This window comes from Dysidea avara, chromosome 11 (assembly GCF_963678975.1).
Source record: "Dysidea avara chromosome 11, odDysAvar1.4, whole genome shotgun sequence".
NCBI lineage: Eukaryota > Metazoa > Porifera > Demospongiae > Dictyoceratida > Dysideidae > Dysidea > Dysidea avara.
In genome coordinates, this window is record NC_089282.1 from 27,220,476 (window position 1) to 27,236,822 (window position 16,347).

The window sequence follows — 16,347 nt, forward strand, 5'->3', positions numbered from 1 at the left end:
TTACTTGATGGAGAAGGTTTTAGTTACAAAAGTTCATACAGTATAAAATAAAATAATAGAATATAATCTGTTAATTCTCATCATCTTGTATTAGTAAAGGTGACTGTTCCAACTCTTTACTAGTCTCATCGTCATCACACTTGTCAGGCTTGCCTTCTTCACCATTTGACTCCACCTAAGAGGGATATAGAACTGTGTGACTCTGATATTTGACTGTAGTACAATAAGTATATTTAATTGCTTACAAAAATTGTGACCCGCTGAGCGAAAACTGAATGTTTTTGCAAAATTCTATTTTGCCATAAAAATGTATTGAAATTTACTGAGTAAAAATAACACGTGCTACATAAAACTTTTATGCACTTTTCAATTGCTTCATTATGTACTGAAACAAAGCTCAAATCAACAACACCTTTACATCACCAGATGCTCCTGTTCATTGTGTTCATACAACATATGGTATGTGAAATATGGACACTTATTTATGATGCAGTAGACATAAAGTTTACTATCATCATTTAATTGTTGAAATGGCTTCTTGTTTGTCCACATGGAGATGTACAGGGTAAACACTATACCTTGACTGATGTGCCAGTTCATGGTCAACAGACTGAGCCAAACTTTATCTTCGTAGCTTGTTTCAGTCATGAGTTATGGTCGATTAAGTAAGCGTCTATAATTTATTTGCTGTATTGTTACTGTACAAATCGAGTTTATTACTGTTCCAACTGTCTAGTACTATAAATCCAAGACCATTCATTACAAAAAGCTGAAACTTTGGTCATCCACTCCTTTGTTACTATAGATAACAGAGAAGCAATAAAATGGAATCCAAGGAATGCACAAAAACGGCCGGTTTTTGCTCAGTGGGTCACAATTAATTAAAATTGGGATCCAAGTGTTAAAAAGTGGTGAAACAAGAGAAGAATGATGGATGACTCTGTGAGAAAATCGACATGCTATAACAATTATTTTGTTCAATCCCAAAGTAGGGATTTTCCCACTGAACTATGCTGTAATACCATCATTATCTTTTGTTTCACTACCTTTTATCGCTTGGAATTTTAAAATTAATTATACTAGTTTAGTGCCAGCAAGAGTATATAATAGAAACAAAGAGTGTCGAACAGTGTATTAGCCCGTGATCAATGATTGCGTAAAGTAACACGGATATTTCAGTAATTGTTTTACACAAAATGGTAATTTGAAATGCCAACGTGGCAACGGGTCTTTGTTCACCAGTTTTCCATGTTATTTAAACAAGTATTCAACAGTTAATGTACAAAGAAAGTGTAGTAAGGACCCAAGATAACTCCAGCTTGCTAAAGCAATGATTGCACAAACGAGCGTGTTGCCATGCCTTCATGGATCCGCTTGGCAGTGCCAGAACTTCAACATTAGCCAATTCCCTTTAACGCTATATGGTTTCGCTTGGTTTAGTGGCCGGATTGGGCTAAATACAGCAACCCTTAATGGCAATGAAAATGAACAATTACTGAAATATGTGTTACTTTACACAATCATTATTAATCATGGGGTAACACACCTGTTTGATACTCTTGGTGCCAGAAATAAGCATTTGGTATTGCATGGTCGTATGTCCCAGCAAAACTAAATTTGCTAGGTAGTGTATACTCAACCTTTTCACCTAGGCGGGTAAGGTTTACGTGAATCTGTCATTTCTGTTTTGGCTGCCTTTTTAGGCTCACGTAACAGTAACCGTGATTTTGCTTCAACCCTTCTATTGATGTATTAGTTTTCCTGATAAGGGGCTGCTGCTGTTTTCTCTGACTTTCCCAGTGATTGTTACATCTCATCAGCATCTCAGCAAGGTTTGCAAGCATTTTTAGATCAATGTTTATTTGATGATTTGTATGTGTCTTTCAGTATTCGGGATCAGGCTCGTTTGACTGCTCTGGCACATCACCAGTAGTGGTTGGCTTAAGGCTACTCCTCAAGCCTGTTTTGGATTAGTCATCCCTGGACCTGAATTTGTTGTGGGCCTATGTCTGTGGCCAGGAGCTGCTTTATTTCCTCATTCACTCGCCTCTCACCTATAAATTGCTTCGGTGATCATTTGTTAGGCTGTTCTCATGGTCCGATGAGAATCCGTTGTCATGATGCCCTGGTTGACATCCTTTATAATGCTCTATATCACATCACCCTGGTGTTCTGAAGGAGCAGTGTGCTTCCTATAATGATGGCTTACGCCAGGTGATATCTTCCATCCTGACTTCCAACATGGTTGCTCTGCCTATTTTGATGTCTCCATACACAGTACTACTAAGCCTGTTTATATTTCTCTTCTACTTCTTGTGCTGGGGTAGCTGCTGCAGCTGGAGAGTTGGCCAAGGATGAGAAACATCTGGCAGCTGTACTGAAGGTGGGAGCAGATTTTCTTCCCTTAGTAGTGGAAACCTTTGGAGTCTGGACCCGATTTGCTTTGCGAACTTTAAACATCATAGCTGACCAGACCACCCCCCGTAGTGGTGCTCCTCACAAGTTAGCAAGAAAAAATCTCCTCTAGCAACTGTCTGTTGCCTTATGGACTAACAATGCCAGAATGATCCTCAGATATTGGGCTCTGCAGGGGTCTGATGATGACAATCCCCTTAGTAGTTGTAGAGTCAATTTTGCTTTTTGTGTCAAAAATTTGATGAGCTGAGATTTGACAATTTGCTAGGTCATTTTGGTTGGTCATCTTGCATCATTGGGAATACCCTTTACAATGTTTTACAGCAGCTGATGAGTTTCATGACAGATACTAGTAGACACCAGGAGCAATCCTTCATTTGCACCGCTGTGAAATCACCAACACATGTAACACCTAGAAACACTTCTAACTCCACCACAACACATTTTAGGAGCCCATTTTTATATGGGCTCCTACTAAATTTTGTTAATCAAAATGTGTACATTTATACTGTATATACTACAATGTATCTTACCTATGAGCTACAATTATTTAGCTACAGGATGAGCTACGCTAAACACCACAGCTTTGATAATAGCCACACCTGGCTCAAGTAAATTGTACTACCACAATAGTGATGTGGCTACAGCAAGAACCACTACCTCCTTTTTATTATCATCCATGTCGCCAGGTATCACGTCTTCCGGTTCAGCGGTTGGCTTGTCCATGAATCCTTGTCTGATAATATTGGTTTTCTATCGTTTCCTTCAAGATTACTATTTGAATCACTGTATATATCCATGACTGTAAGAGCACCAAGGAGGTAGTATCTCACTGATTTGCAGCCCACCAAATTAGCCACATGTGACAAGTCACTTATAAACTCCTTTGCTTGGCAGAAATCTTCCGTAAACTCTTTTCACCCTACGCCTTTGTTTTTCACAAAGCAATGCACATAGTAACAATTTCATCGTCACAGATTGCCAACATGTGCACTAAAGTATTAGAACAGTCTTTGCCTTACACATGATCACGTGATCACTGCATGAAATTGCTGGGATGCTGGGTAGCTAGCTCAGTAATTGCGTATAGCCTGACTGAATTTTATTCATATCATTATTGGCAATAAATTGTTTTGATTGTGTAGCTGGAGCTTTACTATGGCTTCTGCTCTTGTTGCTAGTTGGCGTTTGACCAAACAAGTCACCAAATATGGTCAATATGTGAATTTACTTGGAAAATGGCCGATGGCTGACCATTATTTCTGGCACTGCTAGTTTGGTTAGTGTTTTTGTAAGCATATAGCTATACACGTGTGACTGTTCTATTAGGGTGACTGTTGTATTAGAGTATCTCGAGTCAGTCTTGCCTACCAAGGGGTGAGGTCACTAATCTTTATTTTCTGTGCTATTATTACAAATACAACTAGACCAAAAAGGTTATCATAAATGGATCATTAAGAGGTATAGTATTTGTGCTTGATTGTTATTCGTTAATGGGTGTAGTCATGTGAAGTTACAGTTATCTACCAGGTGTCCACAATCTTTTATGGTAGTGTAAGAACTTGAAATAATTTGTGGTGCCCAAATATGCTGCTCAAGGGAAGTGTGAATATGTTGATGTGGAAAATTAACACTTAAGATTCGGTTTCATTGCATAAAGATGGTGATCAACCTGATTGAAGACAAAACGAAGGACAAAGTGCAGAGGGCACACACATATCGAGGCACATGCCACTGGTGAGTTCATTATTGTGGCATAAAATAGTGGCTATGCGCTGCTTTGTTTGGCCTCCAGCCTTGTGACTGTAGTCAGACAAACAGACAGGCAGGTAGCTTTTAAAGGTATATTATAGGCAACATGTTCTAGGGCTGATCTCTACTTAAACAGTACTACTGTACCGTTTGATAAGCAAACTATGTGATCTACTGAGCAATTTTTTAGTACATTCCTCGAATTCCATTTTATTGCTTCTCTGTTACCTATAGTAACATAGTAGTGGATGGCCAAAGTTTCAACCTTTTGTGATGAATAGGCTTGGAGTTTAGCAGTAGACAGTTGAAACAGAATAAATTCAATTTGTACAGCAACAACATGGCAAATAAATTAATTGATCATAATTCAAGATTGAAAAAACTACGAAGACAGGGTTTGGCTCAGTCTGTTTACCATGAACTGGCACATTGATCAAAGAATAGTATTTTCTCTGTATGTCTCCATGTGGACAAGAAGAGTGTCTTCCTATTAATGAAATGACGATGGTAAACTTTATTTCCACCGCATCAAAATAAGCACCCATAACTCATGTGCCATGTACTGTCTGAATATGAAAAAAGATTTTCTTATTCTCCATGAACTGGCATCACTGAGGTTTTACTGATTTGAGCTTTGTTTCAGTACATAACAAAGTTCATAATTTTTTAATGTAGCATGTGTAGTTTTACCCAGTTTATTTTAATAGCAAAACAGAATTTTGCAAAAATGGCTGGTTTTCACTCAGCGGGTCATATAGTTTTGGATACAGATATTAGCGATGCACCGATACCGATACTAGTATCAGTATCGGCCCTATTTTGGCAGTATCGGACTTGTATCGGTAAAGCTATAAATGCCTGATACCAACTGATACTTTAAATGACGTCATTTAATTACTTATCAAGATGGCGGTGTAAACGGAGTTGAGCAAAAGCTGATATAAGCCATGAATTCCTTATAAAAGAAGCCAGCTGCTAGCATTATTAGTACAGTGGAAACTGAACTAAGCCACGAAATAAGATTCATTGAAGCCATAAACTATTGTATCTTCGCGCAATTGATAGCCACAAAACCAGCAAACTGCAGTTGATGAGATTAGCAAATGAGTTTAGTAAGCTAAATCACTAGCTGTTTCTTGGGAGAAACGCCTGTGGGGCAAAGTATCGGTATCGGATAGGTATCGGCCATTTCCAACCTCAAATGTATCGGTATCGGATCGGTAGCGAAAAAGTGGTATCGGTGCATCACTAATAGATATGACAACATTTTCATTTTAACTAAGTTTTAAACATTTTCGTTACACACAAAATAGTCTTGACAAGTTTATTGTAGCAGTTGATGTGTACACTTCTCATTACAAGTATAGTATTGTAGCCATTACTTGACTGACAAGTGTTTTAGTGTTGTGGTGGTGAGGGAGTCAATATTGTATTATACCAACACCGTATAAGGTAGTACTAGACTGATGTACTCACTGGTGTATTATTAGTTTGCTTATTTCCCCTCCATACCACAAGGAAGTTCTTTCTGATTAGGGTAGCTACTAGGAAGGGACCGAGGGTACAAGGCACAAGGTACAACAAGGCTGGCTGGCCAGTCTTCATTAACATCAGTGCTGTCAAGCAGAGGGTGAAGCCAATAGCATATCCTAGTATTGGCCACCATAGTAACCTTGTCAGTATAACATGAGCTAACCAATGACTGTTGTGATGTAGTAGGCTCTAATGGGAGTATCAGGATGAAGTGTCTTGTCCATGTGGAGGGCAAACGCCACTAATGCCGCTACAACAGTAACACAAGGTTATAACAATCAAACAGATAGAGCACACACACACACACAGTGGCGCTACAGACAGACAGACAGACAGATGGACACATGCCTGGTATTCCAATATCACCATACCCCAGCAGTAGCGGTGATGACAGGCCACACACTGAGTCTAATTTGTTAGTAGTGGTGAGTCGTGGAACTTCAAACAGAAACGGAATCTACAAGTAAAATGTAAAATACATCAGATAAAACTCATACTGACCCTTTCATTAGATCCTGTTCCTTTACCAGTGGCAACAGTTTCCATGACACTAGTACTATCCTATATAACAAATATGGTTGTACAGGCAAAGGACAACTGCTAACTTTCATGATCAGTGGTGTGATGAAGACAAAGAATATGTCATACACAAACAAGCACATCATCAACACTGCCAGTGGCTACACAAAATGGAGGGAAGATGAACACCCTTGACAATAAACCATAGCCTACCCAGAGATACACCATAACAGTCTTGAATTGCTTGACAGCAAAACAGATGAAAGCAAACCCCAAGAAGTCATGAAGGATCCACACGTAACTGTTGACAACAACACCTCATCACAACAACTTAGCTAGTCCACACATGACAACATAAACCAGGTCGGGTCACCCAGGTAACATTGTGTCAGGGTCATCTGGCTTTATAGGTCTGACCAGGATCGGATCACGTGTGAGGTGAATTAGTTAGTTTGGTGGTGTGTAGAGGTTCACCGATATGGAAATTTGCCAATATACTGATAACCGATTTATAAGCTTAAAAATTACCAATTTTGATATTTTTTTAGTGCTATCAAATTATCCTTGTTAGCTTCATACCACACATCACTATATATTACTGACCAGTTGATCACCTGATATAACATGTATACACCATACACCACTATATGTTACTGACCTAGAGTGTCTCAGTATAAACCACCCCACTACTACTCCAGCACTTAACAACACTGTTAAGAAGAACCTTGGATCAGGACGATACTTCAGTACTGGTAGCCTGTTAGCTGGTAACCTAACAATACACTATACTACACTTGATCACATGATCCAGTACACTTCACCTCCACTGGCTGGTCAGAGGTATCAGAGCCACAAATGGTGACAACACAGCATACACACTCCTTGTGCACAACAAGCTGTATATGGCGATGGCAATGTAAACTATAGGAGATCATGTGAGATCAGGTGAGCTACGGTTAATGTATAGTAGGTGGTGTGAGGGTTGTGAAACTAACTTGTCTTGTTCTGCTAGAAGTGTTGTATAGTGAGCAGTGTTTGTACAGATTCTAACACTTGGGACTATCTCCACATTTCATATGTATTGTAAATGATGAATAAGCAAGTTAGCAAAACAAGTTGATGTTGTGCTACTTCTAAAAACCAGACGCCATGCAGCTAGCCACTAACTCATCTTATATATTTTAACTTTTACCCAACAGATTTTACATAAATTCATTGTAATTTAGGATTTTGCAATTCATGAAATTTTTGTAATTCTTCAATTACATTATTATGCACCACTAAGGAAGCGCTTGCTAAACAAACCGCTTTTAACAACATATTAATTTCTTTTTTAGGGAAAAGCCTCAAAGTTGTTCTTCATTTTTGTTCATGTACATAGGGACACGCCCCTCAACTCAAAGGGATAGGCTATTCCTGATACTCTACGAGGCCTGAACAGTTGTTAAATGCATGTAGAACCTGAAGGGAAGGTAATTCACAAAGTTTGAGGAGAGTTGCCACACTCATATTTAGACTGCCAAATAGAAACCACCTCAGAGCAAAGTTTACCTGTGTGGAAGCTCAATACAGACTTCATTTCGCTTGTACTTTTTACGAGCAAGCTGCTTTTACCATTTAACGATTTTGCTCATGTGGGTGCGTACAGATAAACATAGGTAGGTACACACACACTTTCATGAAAACAATTTCAGTAAACCAGACATATGCCTGGCTAAAAACAGTGTTTGATTTAACTTGTAGTAAAACAGTTTGGTAATTTCTTTTAGCTAAACTTTTGTCAAAAGAAAATACTTTCACAAATTTAAAATATCAAAACCATAATTATTTGTACACCACTAGACAGCTCAACACACACACACACACACACACACACACACACACACACACACACACACACACGCATGCACACACACGCACGCACGCACACACACGCATGCACGCACACACACAAACTACTAACCCATCACACTGTAGAACTCATATAGTAGTATTAGGAATGCTACTACCAGACATACTAACAAGAAGATGGTAACAGCTAGCTGCCATGTCGGCAGGTCTACATTGTTCAGAGGGTTAGTCCCTTGGGGCTCCCCCTTCCTGTACAGTAGACCATATCTGAGGGGGTGGGCATTAATTAAGTAATGACAATATTGAGGGTCTTGTTACCGTAGAAACTGGAATGGTGTGTTTGCTAGTGCTGATGCACAAATCAGTGTTACCATGGCAATAACAAACAATACAATTATTCCACCAATCGGAAAGTTCAGAGTTGGTTGGTATACTGACACTGTGGAGCTTTCAACCTGTAACCATGGTTACTAACAAACAATAACAACAAACACTTTTCTACCAAATTAACAGCATCGTGTTTTGATATTATCACCACAGTAACAGGGGAGTTGACTAGTCCATCAGCATCCTATCAACAATATCACCATAGCAACAATAATCACCACCACAGAAACTAGACATACAAATACAATTAATAGTGACTGCTAAAATTACTCTTACATTTAATTTTAAGAGTCTAAATCTCAAAAAAATTCCTGGAGGGAGGGCACCATGCCCCCAGACAGGTCCACTGGATAGTAATATAAATGCCTCAAGATTGAGATACCCTAATAGAGCAGTCACTTTAATACAATAGTCAAACTAATAGTATTCTCAAAGGGTCTAATTTTCCTTGGGGGGGTCTGCCCCCTAGATTGACATGCTTCACATGCTAGACATGTCATCTGCTAGCTACACCCCAGCCCCCCAATAAAGGTGTTTCCTCCACCCCCTGGATACGAGCGCTTGCTACCACTTGAAGAGCATAACATTTCTTCTTACTGTAGACTATTAGGTGTAATATGAAATTTCTCGAAGGTTGAGCGATATATGCTGTTGTGGTTGACCCACAGAAGAAACTCGTCAAATTGTGCCGTTTCAGTATCACTTCTACACCAATGTACTTCACTATAGTTTCTGTGCACACTTTCTGGTATAAACGATACATGGCTTTTAGAACCACTTTGGTCATTAGAATTTAACTACACCCCTAGTTAAAACGCTACGAATTTACAGCGTATTGTTATACCGTTGTATTCCTGTTCTTGTAACTCAGCACAATTGTTAACTATTTGTCCTTCAAGTCTTAATCTAATGCTCAAGCAGCTAGTAAGATGGTGGTACACTTCACTCACAGGTTCTAACTCCTCTCACATAATCTCCAGAACTCTATCAATGGCCAATAAACTTAGAACGCAGTACAAATTACAAAAATTAAATGAAACAGCTATTTCTGGTGTGTGACGTCGTTTCCAATCCCTTATTAAGAGTTGTATATCTCACTCAGTAGGACCTTGTTTATCCCAACACTGTGCTGAACGAGACTGATAATTGAAGGGAAATTGCTGCAGTTATGTATGTGGATAAATCCCTGTAGTGGCAATGTAGGGATTTCCCCACACAGCTAATATGCAATACCATCATATCTTGTTTCACTATTACTGAAACATTCCATATAGTTTCTGATTGATGATCACAAATTATAATTTTTCACCTGACTGTTGATTGACTTTTCAAGTGATCTAAAAATTATGGATATCACCTTATTAGGGTTTTCTGAAAGTTACTTAGTTAAAACAGACTTGGGGTCAAAGTGCATAGTATTTAATTACAAATACAAATACTTGAAATACAAATACAATTGCAAATACTTTTGTCAGGATAGTATTTACATCCAAAGTATTTGAATACAATTTTAAATACTTTGTTGTTATGAGATTTTCCAACTGACTCGACCACTTAATTGTCTATCTACACTGTACACACGTTATCTTCTAATCTATACACATAATATCGTTATTTTTGTTGTAACTATAACTACTGTTATTATATTGTAATGCAACTATGTACAGGAGGTGTATGTGTATTGTACACTATTGATTGTACCTAATAAACATCAATCTTTTATCTGTTAGCCTGAATCTCTCAGATTGAAATATTTTCCGTGCAATACTGAATAATCTTCAATGGGTACATACAAAGCCGGCATACACACACAAATTGGGTTGCTAGCTTAGCTAACAAAGAGTATTTAGTTTCCAGAACTTCAGTGGATCCTTTTCATGTGGTAACCATGGTGACTGTATATATTCTTCAACCATTGAAGTGGTATAATAGTATTAGAGGATGCTATGTTGAAAACTATTTTCTTACTACATCTCAAAAAATGCTGCTTAAATTTCTCAGAATCTTTAGTGAATAATAATTGGGTCATGTTGATAATTTTTTGTAGTGGCGCACCATAACAGGTTCAAGAGATATAAGGTATTAGTGGAATTTTTTATCCTATCATTACTGTATGGGAATGTACACTTCCAATAACCACTCCCACACCTTCTACAATGAAATTGTAGAAGTACAGTGCAACCTGTACTAGTGACTACCTGTACTAGTGACCACCTGTACTAGTGACCTGTACTAGTGACCACCTGTACTAGTGACTACCTGTACTAGTGACTACCTGTACTAGTGACTACCTGTACTAGTGACTACCTGTACTAGTGACCACCTGTACTAGTGACTACCTGTACTAGTGACCACCTGTACTAGTGACCACCTGTACTAGTGACTACCTGTACTAGTGACCACCTGTACTAGTGACCACCTGTACTAGTGACTACCTGTACTAGTGACCACCTGTACTAGTGACCACCTGTACTAGTGACCACCTGTACTAGTGACTACCTGTACTAGTGACTACCTGTACTAGTGACTACCTGTACTAGTGACTACCTGTACTAGTGACTACCTGTACTAGTGACTACCTGTACTAGTGACTACCTGTACTAGTGACTACCTGTACTAGTGACTACCTGTACTAGTGACTACCTGTACTAGTGACTACCTGTACTAGTGACTACCTGTACTAGTGACTACCTGTACTAGTGACTACCTGTATTAGTGACTACCTGTACTAGTGACTACCTGTATTAGTGACTACCTGTATTAGTGACTACCTGTACTAGTGACTACCTGTACTAGTGACTACCTGTATTAGTGACTACCTGTATTAGTGACTACCTGTATTGGTGACTACCTGTACTAGTGACTACCTGTATTAGTGACTACCTGTACTGGTGACTACCTGTACTAGTGACTACCTGTATTAGTGACTACCTGTATTAGTGACTACCTGTACTAGTGACTACCTGTATTAGTGACTACCTGTATTAGTGACTACCTGTACTAGTGACTACCTTTACTAGTGACTACCTGTATTAGTGACTACCTGTACTAGTGACTACCTGTATTAGTGACTACCTGTACTAGTGACTACCTGTATTAGTGACTACCTGTACTAGTGACTACCTGTATTAGTGACTACCTGTACTAGTGACTACCTGTATTAGTGACTACCTGTACTAGTGACTACCTGTATTAGTGACTACCTGTACTAGTGACTACCTGTACTAGTGACTACCTGTACTAGTGACTACCTGTACTAGTGACTACCTGTACTAGTGACCACCTGTATTAGTGACTACCTGTATTAGTGACTACCTGTACTAGTGACTACCTGTACTAGTGACTACCTGTATTAGTGACTACCTGTATTAGTGACTACCTGTACTAGTGACTACCTGTACTAGTGACTACCTGTACTAGTGACTACCTGTACTAGTGACCACCTGTATTAGTGGCCACCTGTATTAGTGGCCACCTGTATTAGTGACCACCTGTATTGAAAGTCCACCTTTACGCTGCTAATTCATATTTCTTTAGTTGGGAACACTAATGCTATGTCTCCAATACAGCCAACCTGTCTTAAGTGTAGAGGAAATGGCAGATTCAAGTGAGATTCAAGTAACTGTGTGTCCTATTACAATGACTACTTGATGTAGTGAGACTATTATTCACCGTGTTGTTGTGACTCTTTTATCACCAGTGAAATTGAATGACCCTTCAGTTACTATGTTTTTAGAGCATGTGTAATTACAATAAGGCAACATACAGGATAATCCCGGCATAAGACAAACTCGGCATGACCTAGTTGGGAGTGAGTGTATTGGAAGTGTACACCACTATACAGTAATAATTTCTACTACATACTGTATAGCAGGTTTTTTCGAAACAGAAAATTTCACACAAGAAGCAAAATCTGAATTTCGAAGGATTTTAATTTCAAAGAGTGTATATTTCGAAGTCTGGATGGATTTTAAATAAACGGAAATTCATATCACAAAATTGTGAATGTTTGCCAAAAACTGACTTACTGATGGAATGACCCCACCTCTGTACACTGGAGAGAAGACTGAGGGAGTTTTTGAGTGGAGTAAATTCACTGGCTCGATCATGCTCAATCGTAGCTAGCATAGATTCTAGAGCAGACGGCACAGTAATGATACAGTTTACCCATTATCATCAGTAATACTGAGCTAAAGTTCAAGGAATACACAAGTGAATCACTGAAAATTGGATCGTTGCTTTCACTTGTGGGAATTTATTTTCGAAGAACAACCGTACATGGGAATTTATTTTCGACGAGAAGGGCCTCTTTGAAATATCCGAAAATAAAAACCTTTCGAAAATTACCAGCTATATGGTACAGTACCTTATATGTCTTGAACATATCCCACTACAAAACTTTTATCAAACATGACCCGATCATTATTCACCAAAAGTGAATTAAAGTTCTCAAATAAAAACTTTGGTGGCAAAAAACTGGTGAATTTGGCAAATAGCGTTTCAATCACCAAAGCCTTTTCTGCTAATTCTTTTGCAATCACACGAGCAGATATAGTGAGACCACGTTGTATCATTGAAATCACATGAGCAGATATAGTGAGACCACGTTGTGTCATTGAAATCACATGAGCAGATATAGTGAGACCACGTTGTGTCACTGAAATTGGTCCTGTAAACCACTACCAAGGGATAAGAAAGAAGGTGCAGTTCATTGCCCTGTGAGGAATTCAGCCAAATGGTTTGGTATGCATGATAGCCTGCTGTACTACTGGAGCCTGACTCCACTGTACTAACAACTAAACATTGTACTGAACATTCACAACCATCGAATGACACTTGTACACGTGGTACGTTCATATATAGATAGCATACTAGTGTGTCCCTCAACAATAGTTTGATCATAAAACAAGCAAATTAAAGAGGATTGAATTAAGGTGGGGTCAGTTCCTATTCACCAAAGTTTTCTCTGCCAATTTTTCTATAGTGGCAAAAACCCAAACTTTTTACTCAAAGTTTTTTACTATACAATAAGTACCTTTGAAAAGGTAATATCCCAAAATTTATGGATCACTTGAAAAGTCAATCATTTTATTTTAAGACTAGCATTGGTACCTACCTTACGTGCAGGACCATTTCCACCTTAATGTTCATAGATCAATAGGTTTGTATGGATGATGAGCTAAATTTTGTCAAAATCCTAGAGGTGACCTCAAATTCCTTGTTGATTTGACACGAAATGACTTATTTGTTTACTAATAGCTTGGTGTGAAATTTCTCAGAAAAGGCCGATGAAACAAAAATTAACAGAAAATATATTGCCTTGCAACTGTGGTCAGGCAGGCAGGCAGGCAGGCAGGCAGGCAGGCATGTACCGATATGGAAATTTACCAATATACGATGACCAATATATTAACTACAAAATGACTGATTATTATTTAGTGCTGGGTTGTATCTGATCATTAAAGGTTTTCAGTTTGGACACTACAATAAATGTTAAAAAATATGACCAAAAAGGTGATTGCCAAAATGTTTTTGTGAAAAGAAAAAAAAACACTTAATAAAAAAAGGTCTGAGCAAAGAAGAAAAAAAAAAAGTAGCTTAACTTGGCAATCGAGCTACCGTGAAACAAATTAGCATTTCAAACTTCATGCTCCACCCACACTGCTACAAGGTGAACAATACAAAATAACTCAACAATTTTAGTAGTTCAGTGAAATATCTGCTATAATAAAATAGGGCTGAAACGATCATGGTCTTTTAGTATTCGAGTACTCTCTAGAGTTAACAATCAAATACTCACAAATACTAGCTACTTGTAGTCACACTCATTTGACATGTTTTGTACCAACCTTAAACAGTTTATGGCTTTTCAAGTAACAACAATGATACACACACTGTATTAAAGTACTGATGTTAGTGTTCCTGCTGGATTCATTTTTTTTTTTACAAAATTGTAACTAGTATATTTTGTACAGTTAAAATACTAATCATACAGTACGATAGTACTGTATAGTAGGAACCACAAAGGTGTGGGCGTGGCCACAAAAAAACACCCAAAAACCAGCCTCATTTTTCCCTGACAATGATGAGGCAGTATCGGTTAGTTAGTTTTAAGATTGACCCAAAACGCTTGTAACAAGTTACCATGGAATTTAAAAAATTAAACAAAATTTTCTACTGACTGACTGATGCCTTTAGACAAGTGTAACTTGATAATGGCTAAGGCTATAGCTACAGGCTAGATTTTTCACTATTCGACGTTGCTTCGGCCCAAGAGGTGCCATTTGGTACACCGCAGTACATACAATACATTCTTCATGGACTTACCAGTGACCTCCTTTGTGTCCCATTCACCTTGGCTGACAGCGAAAGGTGCCAATTTGGTAGTAGCACATGATGGCTTCCCTTTGTAATGGAAATCGTCTGCATTTTTCTTAGTGGCTACTTTGATTGTAGCAGTCTTTTCGAACAGTTCTTGATTCGTACTGCTGTGTAACAGGTCGAACATGGCTGACAACGAAGCGTAACGGATACTTCACTTTTCAGATGATAATTGGTAGCTGGGGCGTGCGACACCATTTCTTTAGATGAGGTGTACGTAAGTTTACCAGTCGTAATAATTTTATTTTACAAAAAAAGTTAACAAACAAGTACATAAAAATTTTCAACTAGAGTAGGGACCATAGCACATCGATAAAAAGTACTGAAACAAGCTGGAGTACAGCATGACATTAAAAGTGTTATATCCCTACTGTGCTCTTCCTTATGGTACATATCTTTAGCACAGTAGCACTTTTAATATCGTGCACTACTCCACCTTGTTTCAGTGATATGCTATGGTCCCTTCTCTATTTGTAAATTTTTTGTGTATTTGTACATTAACACATTACACATGCCACAGATCACATACCACAGATCCAGCAATCACTAGAAGGTCTACTTCAGCTTGATGGGCAGTGATCACCTTGTCACTAACTGAACAGTTATCGTTATTCACTAGTATGGCTACATGGTGATGGTATGATATGGTGTAGTTATGACAACCATCATGATTGGTGATGTCTGGGACTAGTAGGGGAACCTGTAGTAGGAGACATGGTGAGGTTACTATAGTGAGGTAACTGCTTAGCCCACATGTGATTGTACACATGGGGCACATCACTAGTAAATTATAGTGGGGGATCAGTAGAGGATTAGACAATTGGCTATGCCCCAGTAGTGGAGCTTTTGCTCTTTCAAATTGTAACAAGGGGGTATCACTCCAATAGGCACTGTACTACGATCTGCAACCGTGGTCAAAGCTAGTCAAGATTGATTTACAGTGGAACCTTTCTTAACAAACTCCCCAAATTAAGGACACAATAGAAAAAACCTCCATAATAAGGACAAAAGATTTGGTCCCAACAGGTCTGGTTAATACATTTTTTACCTCTGAAAAAGGTAAACCTCTATATTACAGCAAAAAGTAGCCAAAAATTCTGGGTCCCAAAAGGTCTGTAATAGAGAGGTTCCACTGTATATCTTTGACCGTCGACTTTCTTTGAAATTTCGTTTTGACCACTGACCTGGTTCCATTTATTTTAGCTATATTTTCATGCACTACTTACTTGCGCAGCTTTGACTGTGTTGGGAAAAGAGTTTGACCGTTGTCCTTTGTGTACAATTGGCTTTGTTCGCTGACCTTTTGCTTCGTAGTACAGTATCTATGGGAATGACACCCCCTTATGTAAAATCCCCCCATAGCCCAAGCCCATACTCAGGGGTAGGGCTTAATATTATTATTATTATTAGCATAATGGATACACGTACAAGAGTACATTAAAATGTTATTAGGCTGTAAGCCTTTGTTCATATCCATGGCCTGTACTGTCCCAGTACTTGTCAAGCTTT

The 16,347-nt window shown here is 38.5% G+C and overlaps 1 protein-coding gene across 1 annotated transcript in view; it reads right to left on the bottom strand.

Moving 5' to 3' along the window:
* Window positions 1-16,347, bottom strand: part of LOC136239544 (signal peptide peptidase-like 2B) — a 16,706-nt gene continuing 359 nt past the window's right edge. Inside the window, exons 3-15 of the mRNA XM_066030289.1 lie at window positions 15,368-15,538; window positions 8,573-8,641; window positions 8,389-8,525; window positions 8,183-8,337; window positions 7,041-7,140; window positions 6,878-6,991; window positions 6,433-6,520; window positions 6,306-6,380; window positions 6,202-6,261; window positions 6,049-6,157; window positions 5,864-5,950; window positions 5,644-5,816; window positions 1-175 (exon numbers count right to left, since the gene is read on the bottom strand). Of these exons, the coding sequence (XP_065886361.1) occupies window positions 71-175; window positions 5,644-5,816; window positions 5,864-5,950; window positions 6,049-6,157; window positions 6,202-6,261; window positions 6,306-6,380; window positions 6,433-6,520; window positions 6,878-6,991; window positions 7,041-7,140; window positions 8,183-8,337; window positions 8,389-8,525; window positions 8,573-8,641; window positions 15,368-15,538 (1,443 nt within the window). The 3' untranslated portion in view covers window positions 1-70. The remainder of the gene's footprint in view (window positions 176-5,643; window positions 5,817-5,863; window positions 5,951-6,048; window positions 6,158-6,201; window positions 6,262-6,305; window positions 6,381-6,432; window positions 6,521-6,877; window positions 6,992-7,040; window positions 7,141-8,182; window positions 8,338-8,388; window positions 8,526-8,572; window positions 8,642-15,367; window positions 15,539-16,347) is intronic.